Below are 22,957 nucleotides of genomic sequence, written 5' to 3' on the forward strand. Positions count from 1 at the left end.
TGTAATATTCTTCAAGTACTCCGAAATGAAAATAAATCAAACAAAATTAATTTGTTCTAAATCACTTAAGATTCAAACAGAGTCATTAAATGATGAAAGTTTAAATTTAAGATGAAGATGCATCTTCAATGTAAATATTTTGAAATGATGAGTGTTTGGCAACAAATACCATTTCACTCGAGAAACATTAAATTGAACTAATTTAAGAGGCTCTAATGAGAGCTCTATGCAAATCTATGCATTCCAAATAATTTATTTGAAATTTTACAGAACATATTCTAAACAGTCCATCTGAACAAAGATCTTGGAAATTATAAATCCCTGGGAAATGTGAAGAAAACAAAATATTAATTTTAAATAATTTATTAATTCATTTAGTTTTGTGTGAACACTATAGATAATCAATTGTATTGGACACGCTAATGCACTTCTCAAACTAGTTTTTATTCAATTATAAGTTCAGGGCAACAGTCATAATATGATCTTATCCAAAACTGCAATACAAGTTCTCAGGGTTTACCATCCATCCAAATTAATTATGAATTAGCCACTTCAGTTTTGTTCACATTGAAGTGATACAATTTGGAAACTACAAAACAAATAGATGCTGGAAATCCACTAGCTCCAATCCAAAAGATTACCCAGCAGCTGAAATTTCCAGATGATGTGCATCAGTGTTTGACTTTTGGATAAACATGGGATACATTATCCTAGCTTTCCATCTGGTGACCAACAAGGTCACTGAACTGCCTGCTCTGATGCTCTTTTTGCTTGAGGTCCATAATTTAATTATTTATAGCATTTCCATGCACATCCCTGCAATTATTCAGTATAACAGAACCATCACTAGCACTTAATAAAGATTCAGTTGTCTTGGGAAAGATGGCTTAGGGAAAAAGGACGACACTGGGGCCAACACTGCCAAACCCTCTTGTTTATATAAGCTGATTCATTCAAACAAAGATTGGGTGCAGAAACCAACTCTCACTTCCGGACATGTACACTGATGCTCCCATTGGGTTCCATCGTTGAGAGCACAAAATTCCTTGGTGTGCATATAAAGGATGACTTATCCTGGACCCACACCTCCTCATTAATCAGGAAGGTGCAGCAGCACCTGCATTTCCTAAGGAGGTTGAGGAAGGCAAGGCTCCCAGCTCCCATCTTGATATTTTACAGGAGTACAATTGAGAGTGCCCCATCTGGTTGCATCATTGTGTAGTAATAGTAGCTGAAAAGCATCAGAATGGAAATTAATGCAGAGGATCAAAACAGCCAAGAAGATCATCATGGTCTCCCTTTCCTCTACTGGCAACATTTACTGTGACCATTGCTTAAATTGGCTCATAGAATTATCAAGGTCACTTTACATCTCCCCACAGTATCTATGACCTACTAGCATCAAAGAAGTGGCACAGAAGCATAAAAATCAGGAATGCCGGTGAACCCCACATGATGCGGTAGAATCCGGAAGTGGAAATCTGACTCTCCAGGGAATTGGATAAAGAATTGCTAATTAAGCAAAGTACTCTGAACCAAAACATTAGAAAACTGCTCAAGAACTATTTTATAATGATCTGAGAATGTCAGTAGGCGGGAACATAAAAATGCTTCAATTAACAAAGAGTGGTTTTCATTTTTAAAAAAATGAAAGATGGACATATATGGTAAATATCCAGGGGGGGGGGGGGTCATTTGTGTATTTGTGGCAAATGCCACAACTTGTAAAATGGAGTTGGTGGGGGGAAATTTGTGTACTATTTAAGCAACATTAATAGGGATTTTTTGTAATTTTTTTTTACTTGTACTTTTTTTGAATTTTATAACTGTTAAGATTGTAAATTGATTATGTATAACTTTTTCTTCTTTCTCTTACCTGAATTGCAAAGGAGGACATCCCTCAACACAGTAGATGACAAATATTGAAATTGTTGAGGGGGTGTGGGAGAGAGGAGAAGGAGAAGTATCAGTAAACAGGGATATCAGGGATAACAGGAAAACAGGGTTTTCTGATTTTTAATGTTAACGGGCTAGAAATAAATATGATGTATTTTTTAAAATTTATCGCCTGTATCTACAAATTGTGGGAATTAATTTATAAATATTTTCCCTAAACTTCAAAAACATCATTAACCTCCTTGGAAGAACTAAAAAACATATCATATATTTTGGCGTACAAGTTGAATTGTGAAATAAAAAAAACTCAAAAAAATGTGGGTTGACTTATTTGCAGGATATACTTTTTGAGACAAATTCAGCTCAAAATCCAATCCACGCTGATCCGGTCGGTGTACAAGTCAATCTTTGAAAAAAACAAAAAAAAAACCAACTGCGACAAATTTTCTTTGAGATTTTTATTGAAAACAACACAATTAGTACCCTTCAAAATTGCTATCACTGTCTGAAAACAACAGGACATTGAGAACCCTTCAAAAATCACTCTTGCTATCATTGCCTGAAGCATAGATGGTGGCAAGCACATCCATGCTCTATTTAAACAGTCATCATATGGGTCCCGGTCCATATCTGATGAGGCGGTTACAGCTTCGTCGTCAGTGACCCACAATAAATCATCTTCTGTGCCATCAATTAAACAAGAGACACCACACTTTTAACGATTTTATCACAGTCTCTACTTTAACTTTGTCCCATACCTTGAGCATGAAGTTACACAGCACATCAAGTGATGCAGCGTGCATTGCCCCACCTTTTGTATAAAAACTTTTTTGAACTCTAAATCCATGTATTCCATTCCTTGCCCACATGGTCTTTGAATGGCTTGTTCAAGCAGACATCCCAAACCACCCAGGATAAACACCATGTAACTATTATGTAGTGCTAGTCTACTTTTAGTATTCTCAGTTAAGTGGCAAACTCCGTCTTTTGCATAAACCGCCTGTTCCACACATTGTCTACCCATAGTTTTACACCATTTTCATCCATCTATCCATTCTTCTTTGTGAAAATGTACAAAAATACCTGCAGGGTATTTCACTTTCGGTTTAATTTTACATTTGAAGATTATTATGGGTCTTAACTTTGTCCCATTGGCCATGCACGATAACACCACGGTAAACCTGGTCCTTTTGTGGCTTGTACTTCTGGTTTGCACAGTTTTAACCCCTTTCTATTCTATTGCCCATCATGTCAAAATTCATGAGGGTTTTGTCAATGTTTCCAATATTTGCCAAAGCAAACTGGTGTTTTCTGCCAGTTAAGTATAATAAATGGTGAAAACTTACAACTTTATGATCAAGATCTTTTGGCAGTTTCTGTGTAATTTATGGCAAAATACCAAATTTTTCTTGTTCATGAAACAATTGCACCAGCCTATTGTAGCCTCAAAATCATCACTGAGGTCTGAGTGGATGACTATGTAGCAATCTTGCTTCTGTTCATGTACCTATTCTGCCATGTGATTTTCCAACACTCGCCAATTTTCTCAAAGAAAATTGCCTTTTTGGTATTTTTCTTAAAGTCTCTTCTTTCTTCCTCCAATCTCTTACCAACTTCTCATGCCCATCCAATGTTCTTGAAGCAGCACAGTGTTGGTTTTCTTGGCCATTTCTATCACTTTCAACTCAAAGCTCACTTCATATTTTCATTGCACACTGCAATGTATCGATGGACCCTCCATGATAGCAATCACATCCACCCAACGCCTGGATCAATATGTGCAATCTATGGGGGGGGAGGGTCCACCTATACGCTGGTCAACTGCCCATCTCAGGCATCGTGAGCTTTGGGGATCGACTTCTACACCGGTCAATGGGGCGCCTCAGATTTCTATGCCATATATACCATAAAACCCTTAAAATGAGGCTGGGGGAGGGGGGGAATGATGAAATATATAGTAAATGGTTAGAATCATGTTAGGTGGTGTCTTCTTGGCAATCTGGTTTCTTTTAATTTTTAAAATTTTCTTTACTGTCTTTTTCTTTTGTTTCTTTCTATCATCATTTCTTTCTATATTGGGGATTCTTTGCTGGGGGAGGGGGTTAAGGGGTTTTTATACCATCATGTACAATGGAACTGACATTAATAATTGATGACTGTATTTTGTATTTTCCTATTATTACATGTATGGATAAAAATTTTAAATAAAATATTTTTAAAAATCAGAACTGGCAGGATGGGAAATAGCCTTTCCTGTAGGCTGTGAGATTGATGAACAGTATCCTGTAACAGAGTCAATTGTCCCAAAATATTTTTTTTTTTTTTTTTTTTTTTTTTAAATACATTTATGTTAGTGTGTCTGTGCACGTGTGCATGCCTGGCTGTATATGTAAAGTTAGATGATAATAATCTTGAGTCAACCAAATCTAATTTTGTGAAAGATGAAGAATGTTAGTTTCTTAATTTAATAGCACCCACCAATGCTACAAAGGTCAACACATTTAAAAAAAAGGATACAGAGGAAATAAATTATACACATTTTCAGGCTCTTAAAATACTTAAAAATTGATTCTAAATAATTGTATGCAATAGAAGTCTACCTGCAACATTTGATTCAAAACCAGTATACTCATAGGAGATAGCCAGTTGGGTATGTTAAATTTCCCCCTCTGCAAAAAGAAAAAAAAACTTTTCAGAAAGTTGGATTATTTGTTTTGAAACAAATTCAACATTCCTCAAACATGGAGGTTCTTCTAAAAGATGAAAACTCAAGTTATCAAGTTGACAGGATGATGACAAATTCATGCTAAGCTTTCCATTACATATTTCTTTTAAAAAGAGTCTGATAATCACAGGAATCTTCAAAGTAAAAACCACTCAATTCAAGGACAGATTGATCTGTAATAAAAGTACTCAAAAAAAAATTGAGGGGTTGAAGAAGATTATGAAAATATGATTAAATTGATGAACTGAAAACCAAGATAATAACCATACACATTTTTACCTGTTGAGCACTTAATAAAGCTCTATTAAAAATACTCAAGGATTCAGATCATAAAAAAATTACACTGGCACTGCCGGCTTATTAACTCGTATTTGTTCCAACATAAAAAAGCCACAGTTTAATGCACAAGATAAAAATTTATTAGACCAAGTTTCCAGGGAATCCATTCAATCTTTATGTAACTCCATTTCTGAAGAGGTTTTCAAATACAATTAGAATTTTCCTGTTCAACCAGCACTTAATTTTTTTTTAAAATCATGTTGTGCCAATTTTCTGTACTTCATCTTGATGATACAATTTCTTTCATGTAAAAAAAATTCCACGGTATCTACTAGCAGCTGATCTATTATTCCTTACCATGCTTTGATAGAGTTGACAAAGTTCTTGTTATGAGGTCTCTAGGATTGAGGATTACCTGATTGTGGAATCTAAGGTTATGAGGAGACCAATGTGGGAAATTTCACACACCTGATGAAGTAGGTAGATTACCATCTTTTGGAGTTTTCTTCTGTAATTTACACAGGGCTTAAAACTATTTCTGATGCATGGAACCCAAGTTCTCAATATTGTCCTGAATGCTCCTTCACATTGCTCAAGGATGCCCAAGAGTGAATAAGATTGTTGCAGGCTTTTCTAAGGAGGCTTTGAACACATCCCTGATTGTTTCCCTCAGTGCACTAGGTAATTTCTCAATCAAGTTCACTCTCACAGCAACTATTTTGTCAGCTTTTGATATCAAACTGAATGTGGTCACATTTTTTTTTTGGATTATGCACAAGCTATGCAAATTTGCACAAATTCTAGTATGGTCATTCTGTTGTCAGTTACAGTTGACTTGTTGGTTGAACAGCGCAAACCATCTGATTGACCATAATGATTGAAATAAAATATTGTGGAAGAAGAGGACCTAGATTGCAGGAAAGTGCTCACACAAAACATACAGATAATCAAGAAAAACACTTTACCATTATTTTCCTGTATAGAGTCATCATGTTATCATCATCAAATGGGAGAAATCCACAAAGAAGTGCATACAAGAGCACACCCATACTCCAGATGTCTGCCTGTTTTTTCAAATAAAGGAAATTATTGGGATTACCTTAATCTTACTTTCAGCAATTATAACTTCAGCATGCACACAGGTATACCAATGTCAATCATCATTTAGTCATTCAAATCAGAGTACTTCACTAGACGATTGGAACATTTATTTTTGTATTAAATTATGTGCAATTTTCATCAAAACTACTTAGGAACACCTATTGGACAAAAGAGCACAAAATTCAATCATGTCTCTCTCCATGATCCTGGATGTCATAATTAACAATAACAATGAAGCTTAAGTAACTACTGCAATCATACTCTGTTAGTCTAAAGCAGACAAATAAAAAGTGAAGTCATGAATATATCCCAAGTCTTTTGTCCAAAGAAATGTCTCTTCATTTCATTCCTAAATAGTCAATGTCTTGAGCAAACTAATTTGAGTCTCTCCAGTAGGAGAGTCTTTTGGCATCCAGCCTCTCAATTTCTGTCAGAATCTTGTATTCATCAATGAGTTAATTCCTCATTCTTCTAACCTGCTAAGGTCAGCCATGATCTTTTTGAATGGTAGAGCAGGCTCAAGGGACTGGAAGGTCTCTTCTTGCTTATAATTAGCACTATTCAATGACTACAATTGCAAGGTACCTGGACCAAAAGCTTTTTTACTTTTCTTCCTCTTTCTCCTTTAGCAAATAAATGGACAAAAATTAAGGCTTGGCAGGTAGTCATCCAAAACTAAGGTACTTTTTCTCATATATCCTCTACACATGGTGATGGTAGAGGCTAGAATATTGTGGTTATCTATAGACAATTTTTTTGTATTATCAGGGAATAGAGAGCTCAGGGGAACTGGTACAGAAGAGATGAAGCCGAGGGCAGATCATGCATAATCATAAAAAGGCAAGGAAGGTTTAAGGAGCTGAATGGCCAAAACAGTTTCCATTTTCATATGTTCTTGAATAAGTATTACTTTGCTACATTCCACTCCTTCCACCCTGTTGAAAAACAAATAGTTTTGTTTTCAAATTTTGGAGACCTTGCATTATATTGAACTTCAGCCACCACTAAACATCTAAAGGAAATTTCCAGGAATCAGGACAGATCAAAGAATGCATAAAGACTTAACAATATGAGGAAAGATTGGACTTAAAATATCCCTTAAATGTTAGTATTTAAATATGAAATACACTAATAAAATGCTTCACTTACCTCAGATCCAATATAAGCTTTCCCTTGAATAAGTTCAGGTGCTGCATAAGCAGGGCTACCACAGCACGTTGTTAACTGGTAATTTAAACCACCCTGCATCAAAGAGAAAAGTGATGCTATAAGTAGATATCAAAATTCACCCCACCACCAATTACTGAAATCTTTATAGATAACTTTATATTTCATTGACTTAATTTTATCCCCTACTGTTACTTTGACTCCTGAAGGCAAGGGCCTTACTTGGATTCTGATGCAACACTTCCCAGGCAGCTATTCAGAATTGGTTGGCTTAGTTCAAGTCTACTTCCTGATCAGATTTACAGGAAAATTAACAAGAATGATGCTATCTTGCCACTACCATCCAGAGACACCAAAACTAATATTGGAGTACAATGTTAGTAAGTGTGAGGTTATCCACTTTGGCAAGAAAAATAAAAGAGCTGAATATTATTTAAAGGGTGAAAAACTACAGCATGGTATTGTGCAGAGTGACTTGGGAGTGCTTGTGCATGAATTGCAAAAAGTTAGGTTGCAGGTGCAGCAGGTTATTAAGAAGGCAAATGGAATGTTGGCCTTCATCGCTAGAGGAATTGAATTTAGGAGTAGGGAGGTAATGTTGCAACTGTATAAGGTACTGGTGAGACCGCACCTGGAGTACTGTGTCCAGTTCTGGTCTCCATATTTGAGGAAGGATATACTGGCTTTGGAGACGGTCCAGAGGAGGTTTACTAGGTTGATCCCTGGGATGAAGGGGTTGACTTATGAAGAAAGATTAAATCATCTAGGATTATATTCGCTCGAGTTCAGAAGAATGAGAGGAGATCTTATAGAAACATATAGGATTATGAAGGGTATGGATAGGATAGATGTAGGAAGGTTTTTTGAACTGGCCGGGGAAACTAAAACGAGAGGACAGTCTCAAGATTCGGGGGAGTAGATTTAGGACAGATGAGGAAAAATAGTTTTTCCCAGAGAGTAGTGAATGTTTGGAATTCTCTAACCAGGGAAGTGGTTGAGGCTGCCTCATTAAACATATTTAAAAATCGGTTAGATAAATTTTTACATGATAGAGGAATTAGGGGATGGGAGAAGGCAGGTAGGTGGAGTTGGGTCATAAATTAGATCAGCCATGATCATATTGAATGGCGGAGCAGGCTCGATGGGCCATTTTTGGCCTACTCCTGTTCCTACTTCCTATGTTCCTAACATATATAGAATTCCTGTAACATTAAACATGCATTCTGAGTTTGTTAATAACTTTTTCTAATAACTGAATCTCTGGTCATTCCAATAAAACTATCATTTCAGGTGAGGGACCCTTCATTTGACCAGGCAAAGATAGAAATAAATTTTTTTGGGTAGCAACAAAATGTGGGAGAAAGGGATAGATATATTACAGTTGTGAAATATGTTGCTCATGTGGTTCTGGAGCATTGGGATATGTTCAGCAGGCCATACTACACGGGGAGAAGAGCAAAAGAAAAGGGCAGGCAGAATTGGTCTTTTATTGACAGGAAGAGCAAGTTATCCAAAAAGTTAATGAATCCAGAAAGTCACGATGTACCCCAGCAGAAGAGAAAGTGTCTTTTCTCATGTTTGCTTTGGTTCTTATTTAAACAGTGCAGGAAGCAACAGACAGAAAAAATGAACTGCAAGTGAGTTGGTGAAATAAAAGGCAGGCAACTGGAAGCTGAAGAACATTCATAGAACAGTACAACAAAGGAATGCCCCATGTTTCTGTGCTGAACGCAATCTCCAAATCAACACTCTACTGTTTGCAGTTGATAGAGATCCTTCCATCATATTCAAGTGTCCATCTGGAAGCCTCTTAGAAGCTACTACTATATCTGCTTCCACAACTACGTTTCTAGGCCCATTCTAGGCACCGACCAATTGTCTGAGTAAAATATTTGACCCACACATCCTCCCCCTCACCTGAAACATATCTCCTCTTGAATGTTAACTAGGACCCATTTACTATGGCCAGTATATTAAGGATTTGTTGAAACAGGTATACATTATGCCAATGAGCACAATATTACTCATCTTTTCTATAACTAGAAATTAAACAATATCCTTAAATTCAACTGTCATATTAAAAACTCAACACCTGAATATATCTGCAAGTACTATGGAATCAAATAGACCACAACTCAAGATTTTGTCACTATTTTTGAATACAAATGCAGTCTCCACAGTGAATCTTAAAAGCTAAAACTGTGTTGACAAAGATTTACAAGTCATCCAAACTTCTCTGACTGTTTAATGATTATGGTAGTGTCATTTGACTATTATAGTCAAAACTTATCAACTGCTTTACAAAAATAAGTGAAGATCATCAATATATGCGACAATAAATCTTTTCACATGCAATAAGTAATGTTACAGGAATTCAGTAGATCAAGTGACATGAGTGGGTGGAAAAAATGGTTGTTTCAGGTCAGAATCCTTCACTAATGTTTCTACTTACCTTGGGTTTTGCACAAAGACCAAAATCAATCAGCTTCAAATTATGATCTTCATCAATTAGTAAATTTTCCTATATTTAAAAATAGTAGATAATGTCACAAATACAGAATTAAAATTTTAGTGTTGCATAAAATCCTAGCTACCAGGTTTAATGCACTGAAAATAAAAATCAAATTAAAATGTACATGAAGAAAAATGTCTCCCTGAATCACAAGAAAACTATGCATGTCATATTCATATTTCATAGTTGAAAGTTAAGGTTTCGTAAGAGGAAGAGGTTCCTGTGACGTAGAACAGCTGAGAAACAAAATAGATGTTAATGGTTACTAGCTATTTGAGTATTTCATCCAGGTAGATCAATTTCAGATTGTAGTTTATATTTGTAAATTTGTAAAGAGTTGTATTTTGGAAGCTTACGAATTACACTTGAACAATTACTTTTGGCTAACCTCCTCTTAAAAAATTATGTAAAGCACTTGGTTCTCAACGTTTCTCAGAAATATTTATTAACATTCTTTATGTGGTTATTACCACTCTCTTGAATCCCATTGCCATTCTTTTCTTTATATTACTCAAGACAATTGCATCCTTGATATACCTGGTCTCTTTGAACCTCACTCACTTTCAGTTTCCTTTTTTTAGATTCTGTTCACTTGGTTTCCCATACAAAAACTCAATTTGCCATGTTTTTGCCCAATCATCTGATCTATAATCTGTGGCAATCACAATATCCTCACTACAGCAAGTTTTTCCACCTTCTTCGATATCATTGGCAAACTTGATCTTACATTTTGTTTCCTCCTCCAAGTCATTGTATGTAAATAATAAACTATTAAGTGCCAAGAACCAACCCCTGGTTGTACTGCACAAGTAACATCCCTCCAGCCTGAAAAGGTCCCAGTGATCCCAACTCTGTTTTTTACTTGAGAGCCAATATCCAATCCATGCTAACACACTTCTTCCACACCTTGAGTTCTTAATTTATGTCAGCCTCTTGTGTAGCACTTAGTCAAATGCTTTCTGGAAATTTTAATACACAACTGGAGGTTCCGCTTATTAACTCTACTAGTTACAACCACCTCGTTCCTCTGAAAACTAGTATTAAATTTGTTACGATCATTTCAGAGGTTTTCACTAATTCACAAAAAAAGTATTTAAAAAAATTAAAGCATGTCTGCTAGGTTGGTTCAAGAATATATTGTTCCAGAAAAGTTGCAAATATTGTCAAAAACATAATCTACTTCTTTTCAAATTCAAGTTCTGATTTCTTCAGATTATGAAAGTTATCTACAGTATAATAATTATTTTCACAGTAGGTGATTGTGTATCCTGGATCATTGCATCAGTGCTACATCCTCCTGTACTGCAGCCTGAATCTGCTGGCTTTGGTGTGTACTGACTAATGTCTTGATATATTTTATTTTCCACATTTCTACATTTGCCTTTTCCTCTCTTAACTACTGCCATACCCTCTTTCTAATGCCTTATTAGCATCGCATCCTTTGATTTCTCAGCTTATAAAAAAATTTTTAGAACCTGGACCGCTGTCTCCAAACAATTTATTTTAGTCAGCCTTAGCACAATGTACCTCCAAAGTACTTGTTTCATTATGTTACATGCATTATAATATAAAAATCTTAACTTGACAAACACCTGGATGTATTTTGGAAATGCATGTCAATTGCATAATTTTTGCTTGTTCTGACACTAAAGTACTTCTAACTGTAACAATACCGATAGATGGGACTTGACTCCTCTCCAATTAGATTTTTGTTTGATCGAGTTCCACATAAAAATAAACTCACATACAGTTTATTTTTACCATCCCTATTTATATATTTAGCTCACATTTTAATCTCTGTTCAACTCAGTTTAAACTTGAACTACATGCATTGTTTCTCTGCATCTCAATTTTACAATCAATGCTCTACGAGAAGAAGCCTTTCCACTTGTCCCCCTCCACTCACAGAATCCTTTAGCTAAACAAATAACTTTCCTGTTCAATTTGCCCTATGCCAATTTTCAGTTTGGCTAACAATTCCAGAGATTCAACTTGCTTAAGACTTCCAATTTCAGACACCCCCTCAGTGGGACCACCCCATTCACAACATTGTTTCTCCTAATCTGAAGCACAACACTCAGATTTATTTACTTTCATTCTAACTACAGCTGGAACTCTTATTCCAACATGTAGGCAGCATAGTCTTTGTGACCCTCAGTTGTGGTTGCAAAGGACACTTTGCAAGAAATGCCAATGATCAGGGTGAATATACATCATATCATTATGAGAATTAACTTGAAAGTAGAGGCCTCAGAGAAAAGTCCAGAATTTCCATGAGAAAGGTGATTACTATTGCCAGAAAACCAAATTATTTGTTTTGAACTTCTCCCTCTCAAGCTTGCTATCAAATTCCATTATTATCAATTAATAATTTAAATTGAACTTCTGTATAATGTCTATTTTGATATTGAAAGTATATTTTTATAAAATACATTTTTATATGAAAACCATACGTGTAGCAAAAATAATCAGGTCACAATATATTCAACCATAACAAAATCCAAAACAAAAAGCAACTCAAGGATTGCGGATATTTAAGACATGGTAGGCTTGCCACCATGTTCTCAAGGCAAATTTGTATCTAATGTCTCTGATATAATCAATAACACTCTTATGTTCAGGAGTGTGCAATTTCTTCCAATGTACTTCTGTGTGAAACCAAGTAAATAAATGTTTTCAAGAAATGGGGGAGTAGTGGTAATTAGTACTGGAATATTAATTAGATGCCCTGAGTTCTAAAACAACCATGGCGAAAGATCTCATTTTGTTGCAAAAGCAAAAAATGCTAGAAATTCACAAGTGAAACATGAAGTCTACAGCAGAGTTTCCCAAACTTTTTTGCTCAGGGAACCCTTCTGGGGAGCACTTGAAAATCGTGGAATCCCAATTGTCAATTACAGTTTAAAAGACCTGCCATATACACAAGCATAGTAAGAAAGTAAATAAAGTCACCAGTAATGCATTAACTACCATCTGGGCCCTAGGCTGAGCTTTAGGTAAGGCTCCGCCAGGGGCCCAGGCTATTCCGGCTCCTTCAGCAAGATAAGGTGCATTTTCGCCAAGGGTTTCTGGCAGTCATAAAACTGGCCACTACACTGTTTGGTGTTCTGTGATGTTCACCCCAGTTACTTTTCATAAGACCAAGTGTCCCAGGTTTCTTGAGTCTGGTTTGGCTCACCCCCCCCCACCCCACCCTCCTCCATGGCTGTCATCTTGTCTCTCCCCCACTCCCCACAACAAATTGAAGACAGAGGTAAAAAGTAATTAAAAAAACAGGTAGATCATTATTACTCCCTGTCATTTCTTTCACGGAACTCTTGCGCCTTTCCATGGAACCCCTGGGAAATGAAGAATGGAGTTTGGGAAATGCTGGCCTACAGACACTGTGATTGTAGTAAAAACTCAGAAATGCTGGAGAAACTCAGTAAGTCTTGCAGTGACAATAGGAGGTAAATATATAAACCTCTGTTTTGGGCTGGAACCATTCTTCAAAGTATTTGAAGGGTTCAGGCTTGAATCGTCAGTTATATATCTTTACCTCCTATGGCCACTGAGAGAGCTTCTGAATTCTTTTTGCATTTCTGTGTTTTTACTAGAAATTCATGTCAGGTCTATAGAGATAGCAAAGCTTTCTTGTACTGCAGTACCACTTCAACAAATATGGTGCTTCAACAAACATCTTCCTCTCCATAATTGTTGTCTAATATTCTGAGTATTAATAGGATTTTTTTGTTTTTAAAATTGCATTTTCCCAATTGCTGCAGTTTTTTTTTTGCTTTTTCATCAGTTTTACTTCATTGACATGAGTGAATAAAAACTACAAAAGCTGAAATTGTTGTAAACTAAGTCAGGTGAATCTGGTCTAGACCACAGCTCTACTACAGCAGATTCTCATACACAGATGTCCTAAATGTCCACAGACACTTTAAGAAGCCAGTGCAACAAAGTAAATACAACCTTACTGGCATTACAGACACCCTAATAGAATGTAATGCATTAAATTCACTTGATTTTATTGTGACTTAGATAACTGATATACATACTGGTTTAAGGTCCCGATGAGCATAGCCCTGGCTGTGAACGTAAGCTACTGCCGATACAATCTGTCGGAAAAAAATTCGAGCTTCCTCTTCAGATAAACGGTCTTTTGTGATAATGTAGTCAAACAATTCTCCACCAGGGCAGTACTGGAATAAAAAGAGATAGAACATAAAGCATATATATATATATATATATATATATATATATTTTTTTTTTTTAAAAGCATGCATGCAGATTAGAGTTGAATTAAGTGGTCTTGAAGCATGACGTTAAAGCTAGATTCTTTAAGAACATTTGCAGCAAGATCATTTTGATGACTGGTGTTTACTTCAGATGTTTTCCATTAGGAATCAGAAAGGCAAGAAAATTGGGGAGCAATAATTAAAATTTGCCAACAATAAGAACATATCTAAATACAGAACCATAGGATATTACAGTACAGAAACAGGCATGTTTGGCCCTTCTCGTCTGTGCTGAAACTTTTTTTTGGCCTAGTCCCACTGATCTGCACCCAGTCTTTATCCATCCATACCTCTTATATCCATGTACCTGTCTAAATTATTTTTAAAATGTTAAAATTGAGCCCACATTCACCATTTCAGCTGGCAGCTCATTCCACACTCAGGAAGTTCCACCATGTTTCCCTTAAACTTTCTCCATTTCACCCATAACCAATAACACCTAATTGAAAATGCAAAGTCTCCATGCATCAGGGACGATAGGATGAGGCTGACCTGTGGAAACGTCACAGAGGAGACTGGAACCTTGCGGCCCAAAGGCTACATCCTTGAGTTACAGGCTCATGATAGCAGTTCTATAACCTGGGAGTTTGTTGTCCTGGCAGTGAGCTTTGGTGAGTACCATGTAGTCTATACCCAAACAGAGGGCACACACTGCTTGAATGGAGGAACGGGCAGGGCATCAACCGCCACATTATTCTTACTGGAGTTGTGTTTAATCGTGGTTGATAACTCGGATATGTAAGATAGGTGGCGTTGCTGGTGGGCTGACCAAGAAGACGAACATTAGCGGTTTATGGTCAGTAAAAACTGTCAAGTCCCTGCCTTCCAAAAAATAGAGGAAGTATCTGACTGCTAGGTACAGTTCCAGCAGTTCCCTGTCAAATGTGCTGTGTTTTGTTTCCAGAGGGTGGAGGAGCCTACTAAAAAACACTTGAGGCTTTCATTGTCATTGGTGTATATCCTATCTCTTAGAACACTTTCCAATAAGTTACCTGCCACTGGTGTCAGGTTCATCAGCCTATAATTTTGAGGGTAACCTCTGGAGCATTATTTATTTATTTATTTTTCAAAACAACATGAGCTACCCTCCAATCTGCCGGCACCACACCTGTGGGCAAGGACAATTTAAATATTTCTGACAGAGCCCCTGCAATTTCTATACTAGCCACCCTCAAGGACAGAGGGAACATCTTGTCAGGCCCTGGTGATTTACCCACCCTTATATGCTTTAAGACACCAAACACTTCCTCCTCTTTAATCTGTATATATTACATGACCTCACTGCTTATTTTCCTTACTTTCCATGACTGTGTTCTTTTCCTCAGAGAATAATGATGAAAAAAAAATTAAGATCTCCTTCATCTCTTCTGACTCCACACAAAGCCAACTACTCTGATCTTCAAGGGGAACAATTATGTCCCTTACTATCCCTTTGCTCTTAATATACAATGTAGAAACCCTTAGGATTTTTCTTCACATTGTCTGCCAAAACAATCTCACGTCTTCTTTTACCCTTCTTGATTTCTTTCTTGAGATTTATCTTGCATTTAAAAAAAAAACAAGTACCTCATTTGCTCCATGTTGCCATACCTGCTATACACCCCTCTTCCTCTGAATCAGATCCCTGATATACCTCGAAAACCACGGTTCCCTATGACTGATAACCTTGCCTTTAATCTTGACAGTAACATACAAACACTGTACTCTCAAAAATTTACCTTTGAAGATCCTCCACTTACCTCGCACATCCTTAACCGAAAACAACTTATTCTAATCCACACATTCTAGATCCTTTCTTATTTTCTCTAAATCGGCCTTTCTCCAATTTAGAATCTCAACCCGAGGCCCAGACCTATCCTTCTCTATAATTAACATGAAACTAATGGCATTATGATCACTGGATCCAAAATGTTCCCTTCCTCACACTTCTGACATCTGTCCTGCCTCATTCTCTAATAGGAGTTCCAGTATTGCACTCTCTCTAGATGGTATCTCTACATATTGATCTAGAAAACTTTCCTGAACACATTTGACAAACTCCAAGCCATCCAGCCCTTTTACAGTATGGGAGTCCCAATCAATATGCAGAAAGTTAAAATCTCCTACTATCCTGCAGCTATCTACATTTTTGTTCCTTCAATTCTCATTGACTACTGGGCAGTCTATAATACAGTCCCATGAGTGTGCTCATACTTTTCCCATTCCTCAGCTCCACCCATATAGCCTCAGCAGACAAGTCTGTCCTGCCAGAGTACAGCTGTGATAATTTTCCTGATGAGCAATGCTGCTCCTCCCCCTTTCACCACACCATGTCAACCCCCCCCACCCCCCCCACACCATCACCATTCTATCGTGTCTAAAGCCAACTGACGCCTGGAACATTGAGCTGCCAGTCCTGCCCCTCATTCATGGCCACAATGTCAAAATAGCACATGCCAATCAGCTCACCTGCCTTTCCTACAATACTCCTTGCAATGAAATAGATGACCCTGAGAACATTTCCAACATTTGTAACCCATTGACTTCTAATTGCAGTTTTAAGGTGGTGCACAGAATGCATGTCTAAAGTTAAATTATCTCATTTTTAAACCTGATATGGATCCATTATGTGATAAGTGCATAATTTGTGAAGCTTCATTGATTCATGTTTGAGAGTGTCCAAAATTAGAACATTTTTGGAAAGAGATTTTCCAAACTTTTTCAACAAATCTTTAGACTAAATTAAAACCATGACCTTTGATTGCTTTATTTGGCTTTTCCCTGGAAGAGGGTATTTCTCTGTCCCCAATCCAGAAGAGAATCTTAGCTTTTGCTTTGTTGATAGTCAGGTGAGAAATTTTGATGAAATGGAAAGACATTGTTTCACCCACTCATATTTAACACAATATCGTCTTATTTAAGTTTGTTTAAAAAATAGACATAATATTAAAGATGATAAGTCTGAATTTGATAAAATGAGGGGACCATTATCATAATCTGAGGATTTGTGGTATTGATGCCCTAGGGTTTCCTTGCCTGATGTCTGGGGGCTGTTATTCGATTCATATTTATAATATATACAGAGGGGGTAGATTAAAAGGGAGATTTTCCCCCCTTTTTATTATTGAGACTAATAAGTAAAGGGGGTTAACTACAGATTATGGATCATATCACAGAACAACATGATCAAATCAGAAAATTATAAAATATCTTATGTAAGGGAATTTTATGCATAATATTTGTGTAATTTTGGCATTCAATATTGATTTTGGACATAATTAAACAAAATCATTATTTGAATTATTATAATTATAGAAATTGATGTCCTGAATGAAACAAATTAATGTAATAATTACGGTTATGCTTCTAATTTTCAATTGATATGTGGCATTAATGTACTGTGTGTAAAGGTTTTTAGTTAAACTTAATACAAATATTTTAAAAAGAAAGACTTCTAATAGTGCATGCAATTTTCACTTCATTTTTTTCCCTCCTCCACTCCTCTTTCTTCTCTGGCACTCTGGCTCCCGTCCCCCTGCAAATCTAGTTTAAACCCACCAGAGCAGAACTAGCAAAATTTCCTGCAAGGATATTAGTCCCCCTCCAGTTCAGATGTAAACCGTCCTGTTGGTACAGGTTCCACTTTCCCTGGAAGAGTGCTCAATTATCCAGAAACCTGAAGGAATTAATTCAAATTATTTCCTCTTTTTTCCAAAAAAGGATGATGTGTTCATCATCAATAGATTAAAAGCTTTGCTTTCAAACTTGTTTTGAATTTTCAGGTAGAACCTGCATAAAATTGCAGTTTCTTCAGTCAGATAATTACCTCCATAATGATGAAGATTTGGTTTGCTGTTTCAATAACATGATACAAACGACAAATATGCTGGTGACTCAAATTCTTCATTGCTTCAATTTCTGTTTGAACACGAGGTAGGTCTTCCTACCAAACAAGGACAAAGATGAGAAAAGCGACTTAAATCCAGCCTGGTTGATCAAAATTAAAAAGACTAATTAAAATAAGTACAATGTATTAATGCGATGTAAACTTTGAAACCATACAAATATCAGTAAATTTTCTGACATTAACCAGCAAAAGATCAATCATCCAATACATTTCTGTAAACTTACCCCTAGCGATTCTTTGTCCATTATCTTTACAGCAACCTTTTCCTTTGTTAGTAAGTGACAAGCCAGCTTTACTTTAGCAAATCCTCCTGCAATAGAAAAAAAATGCAATTTATGATATTTTTCCCAGTTTTATGGGCATTTCTTCAAAGCCAGCACAAGGAGAATTTGAGTCTGTAGCAGCCATAACTCCAGTCTTCCCATCAAATTTCAAAGGTCCACACTTCAACACTGAATTTGAAAGACTGAATTTTGAAGAAATTTTATAGATTTTGGCCTGGACTGTAATGGTCTGGGTATCTCTCTCTCTCTCTCTCACACACACAGACAGAGTTGGGGTTAGATTTAGTGTTAAAGATAGTTTAAGAGTTAAGACTATAGTTTAAAATAAGAAATAAAATTAGTACTTTAAAATTAAACACTGTCTTGTTCATTGTCTATTACTGTTCATTATGTGCAGTTCGTAACAAAATTGGGGGCCCGTTTTCTGATTTTTACCCATTTGGAGCTAATTGAAGTTTAACCAAATCGGGGAGCTTATTTCTTTTTATTTCTTATATGTGCTACAGAAGGTAGCACAGAATTTGGAGCTTTGTAATCGCTAAAATTTCAATGGCTGGTTCATTTCATTTTGCAAGCTAATTCAGAGGCTTGGATGTGTGTGGTAAAGCAGTAATGGATATTGAACAATTTCTGGAGTCACCATATCCTCCAGAGTTGCAGAAGGCAAAAAAAGAATGATTTAGTGAACATTGCTCAACAGTTGGGACTTGCCGAAGGAAAATTATCCCTGAGAAGGTTGGAGGTAAAGGAACTATAATAAGGAAATTTGTAGAAGAGGGAAAGTTTGAAGAGACAGATATAGAGAAATTTCCTGAGAGTAAATCCATTAAGCAGAAGTTAGTACTGGAAAGGATGGAGTTCAAAAAAATTGAGGCAGAGGAAAAAGAAAGACAAAGAGAGTTTGAGATATTTTTTTAAAAATTGAGTTAGAGGATGCAGAGAGGCAAAGAAAATGAGACAGAGGAAAAAGAATGCACATGGAGTTAGAGGATGCAGAGAGGCAATGGCAGTAAGAGGCAGAAGAAAAAGAGACAGATGAGGTTCAAGCCAGAGCAGAGACAAACCAGAGTTCTATCTTCTAGTCCAATTGAGAAGTTTATAGCCAGTGGAGAGGTGAGGTTAGTTCCTCCATTTGATGAAAGTGAAATTGATAAATACTTTCAGCATTTTGAAATTTAAAATGGCCACAAAATCAGTGTTGCCTCATATTACAAAGTGTAATTAAAGAGAAAGCACAGCAGGTTTACCTATCTCGGCTGCACCATTTCATCAGATGCAAGGATCGACAATGAGATAGACAACAGACTCGCCAAGGCAAATAGCGCCTTTGGAAGACTACACAAAAGAGTCTGGAAAAACAACCAACTGAAAAACCTCACAAAGATAAGCATATACAGAGCCGTTGTCATACCCACACTCCTGTTCGGCTCCGAATCATGGGTCCTCTACCGGCACCACCTACGGCTCCTAGAACGCTTCCACCAGCGTTGTCTCCGCTCCATCCTCAACATCCATTGGAGCGCTTTCATCCCTAACGTCGAAGTACTCGAGATGGCAGAGGTCGACAGCATCGAGTCCACGCTGCTGAAGATCCAGCTGCGCTGGATGGGTCACGTCTCCAGAATGGAGGACCATCGCCTTCCCAAGATCGTGTTATATGGCGAGCTCTCCACTGGCCACCGTGACAGAGGTGCACCAAAGGTACAAGGACTGCCTAAAGAAATCTCTTGGTGCCTGCCACATTGACCACCGCCAGTGGGCTGATAATGCCTCAAACCGTGCATCTTGGCGCCTCACAGTTTGGCGGGCAGCAACCTCCGTTGAAGAAGACCGCAGAGCCCACCTCACTGACAAAAGGCAAAGGAGGAAAAACCCAACACCCAACCCCAACCAACCAATTTTCCCCTGCAACCTGCCTGTCCTTGTCTGCCTGTCCCGCATCGGACTTGTCAGCCACAAACGAGCCTGCAGCTGACGTGGACTTTTTACCCCCCCCATAAATCTTCGTCCGCGAAGCCAAGCCAAAGAAAAAACAGCAGGCTTACTCAGCATGAGAGAGAAAAGAAAGCTGTGCTTAAAGCTTACAAATTGGTTCCTGAAGCTTAGACAAAAATTCAGGACTTTGAGATCAATGAATTAATCTTATATGGATTTTGCCTATGAAAAAGCTGTGTGCTTTGACTGATAGTGTACATCAAAAGAAATAAAGAATGATTACAACAGATTAAGAGAACTGATACTAGATGAAGAAATTAAAAGATGTGTTCCCAATGATATAAAATCATAATTAGATGAAAGAGAAGTAGGAACTTGGCAAGAATCTGCTAAGTTACCCAATGAGTATGCTCTGACCCACAAGGTTAAGTTTATATCCAACAAAACCTTTCAAAAGGTTAATGTGGTTCATCCCAGTAAATTTGAAAATAAATCAGGAAATTATATAAGAATTAAAAATGAAGGGAAGGAGGAAAGGAAAAAATCTTCAGGCCCCCTTTCTCATTATTGTAGAAAACCTGGTCACGTAATGGTAAATTGTTATCAGCTGAAGAAAAAAGAAGATGCCTGCATTCAAAAAGATGAGAGACCTGGAAACAAAGAAAGTTTCAGATCTGCTGACAACATTAGGGATGGGTTTAAATATTTTGTGTCAAAGGATTTGGTTTTGGTAAAGGAAGTGCCAGTGAACATACTTTGAGATACTGGGGCAGCTCAGTCACTTGTGTTGAACAGTGTTTTGGAGTTTGGTGATGAGACTGCCATGAGTGAAATAAATTTAATCTGAGATTTGGGAGGTGAAACAGAGCTGGTAGTTTGCATAGGATATTGTTTTTTTTTAATTTTTAAAAATTTTTCACACTATGAACCATATTAATCAAAATACACACAAACATTTCCCTCTTGAATGTACAGTGTCGTTTTCTACCCTTCCCCCCCCTCCCTCCATCCCACGCCCCCCCTACCCACTAAACGTTCAACATATACAATACAATAAACCCATTAAACAATGTCATCACACAATGAAAATAAACAAGAAAATTGTGTCATTTACTTTTACACACTGGGTCAGTTCATTTGGTCTTCTTCTCATTCTATCATTTAAGGGGGTGGAGGTCCGCAGTAGGACCTCTCTGTTGTGTTCCATGTACGGTTTCCAAATTTGTTCAAATAATGTGACTTTATTTTTTAAATACCTAGGTATTAGACTAAATAATAATCTAGGCCATCTATACAAGTTAAATTATCAGCCATTAATGAAGAAATTACAAGATGACTTAGAACATTGGAAAGATTTACCACTAACACTGATAGGAAGGGTAAATTGCATTAAAATGAATATCTTTCAAGGATACAATACCTATTTCAATCATTACTAATTCCCTTAACAGAGAAATTCTTCAATGAGCTAAAGAAAATAATAAGGAAATTCTTATGGAAAGGGGGGCGGGAAACCGAGGATAGTGCTAGATAAATTAATAGAATGGCACAAACAAGGTGGTTTGCAGCTACCAAACTTTAAGAATTATTATAGAGCAGCACAATTAAGATACCTATCACATTTTTATCAAACAAGAAAAAAACCAGATTGGACCAGGATGGAGCTAGATAAAATAGGGGAGAAGGTATCAGAACATATACTTTATAAGTGGGATGAAAAACTGGTGCAATATAGAAGTTCACCAGTACTGCACCATCTGCTCAACATTTGGAAGAAGATTCACGTAGAAAAAAAAAACAAATTACCAACTACCACAATTATTATTGATGCAAAATCAACTAATCCCTTTCACAATAGACAATCTTTCCTTTAGAGAATGGGAGAGAAAAGGAATTAAAAGAATAGAAAATTGTTTTTTGGGAAATAATTTTTTATCATCTGAACAAATGAAGTACAAATATGGAATAACTCATGGTACAGTGTTTGCATACCACCAACTGAAAACCTACTTAAAGGACAAATTGGGAAGCAGACTGAGATTACCAGAAGGAAGCAGCTTTGAATATGTGATTACAGACACAATGATAATTAAAAGATTTATAACAAACATGTACATCAAGCTGCAAGAGAAAGAAAATGATAAAATAAGCTATAAACCCAAACAAAAGTGGGAACAAGGTCTACACATAAAGATTAAAAATGAAATATGGGAAAAGCTATGCTCCAGAATTATAAGAAATATAATAAATACAAGGTTACGCATGATACAATGTAATTGGTTACACAGGTTATATATCACGCCCCAAAAGTTAAATGAATGGGACCCAACAGTATCAGATAGATGTTTCCGCTGTAAGATGGAAACGGGAACAACAGTACATGCAATTTGGGCATGTGAGAAAGTGAAAAAGTTTTGGGAAGATCTAAATCAGGTATTAAATAAAATCACAAAAAGAAACAAACCAAAAGTCCAGAGATCTTTCTTCTAAGTCTTTGGCTTGGCTTCGCGGACGAAGATTTATGGAGGGGGTAAAAAGTCCACGTCAGCTGCAGGCTCGTTTGTGGCTGACCAGTCCGATGCGGGACAGGCAGACACGATTGCAGCGGTTGCAAGGGAAAATTGGTTGGTTGGGGTTGGGTGTTGGGTTTTTCCTCCTTTGCCTTTTGTCAGTGAGGTGGGCTCTGCGGTCTTCTAATATGTAAAGAATTAGGCCTCAAACTGGATGAAGCACAAAAAAGATTTATGATGATAGGGAGAGGGGGGGAAGGGAGAGGGGGGAAGGGAGAGGGGGGGAAGGGAGAGGGGGGGAAGGGAGAGGGGGGAAGGGAGAGGGGGGGAAGGGAGAGGGGGGGAAGGGAGAGGGGGGGAAGGGAGAGGGGGGGAAGGG

The 22,957-nt window shown here is 37.1% G+C and overlaps 1 protein-coding gene across 4 annotated transcripts in view; it reads right to left on the reverse strand.

Annotated features, from left to right (window-relative positions):
• Nucleotides 1–22,957, reverse strand: part of melk (maternal embryonic leucine zipper kinase) — a 121,406-nt gene that overhangs the window by 75,526 nt on the left and 22,923 nt on the right. For 3 of the 4 annotated variants that reach the window (XM_069925936.1, XM_069925926.1, XM_069925954.1), the window contains exons 3-9: nt 18,074–18,159; nt 17,769–17,885; nt 13,724–13,867; nt 9,621–9,689; nt 7,151–7,243; nt 5,866–5,964; nt 4,497–4,565 (exon numbers count right to left, since the gene is read on the reverse strand). In XM_069925936.1, coding sequence (XP_069782037.1) covers nt 4,497–4,565; nt 5,866–5,964; nt 7,151–7,243; nt 9,621–9,689; nt 13,724–13,867; nt 17,769–17,885; nt 18,074–18,159 — 677 coding nt within the window. The remainder of the gene's footprint in view (nt 1–4,496; nt 4,566–5,865; nt 5,965–7,150; nt 7,244–9,620; nt 9,690–13,723; nt 13,868–17,768; nt 17,886–18,073; nt 18,160–22,957) is intronic. The other variant, XM_069925946.1, reaches the window with a different exon arrangement.

This window comes from Narcine bancroftii, chromosome 1 (assembly GCF_036971445.1).
Source record: "Narcine bancroftii isolate sNarBan1 chromosome 1, sNarBan1.hap1, whole genome shotgun sequence".
In the NCBI taxonomy this organism is placed as follows: domain Eukaryota; kingdom Metazoa; phylum Chordata; class Chondrichthyes; order Torpediniformes; family Narcinidae; genus Narcine; species Narcine bancroftii.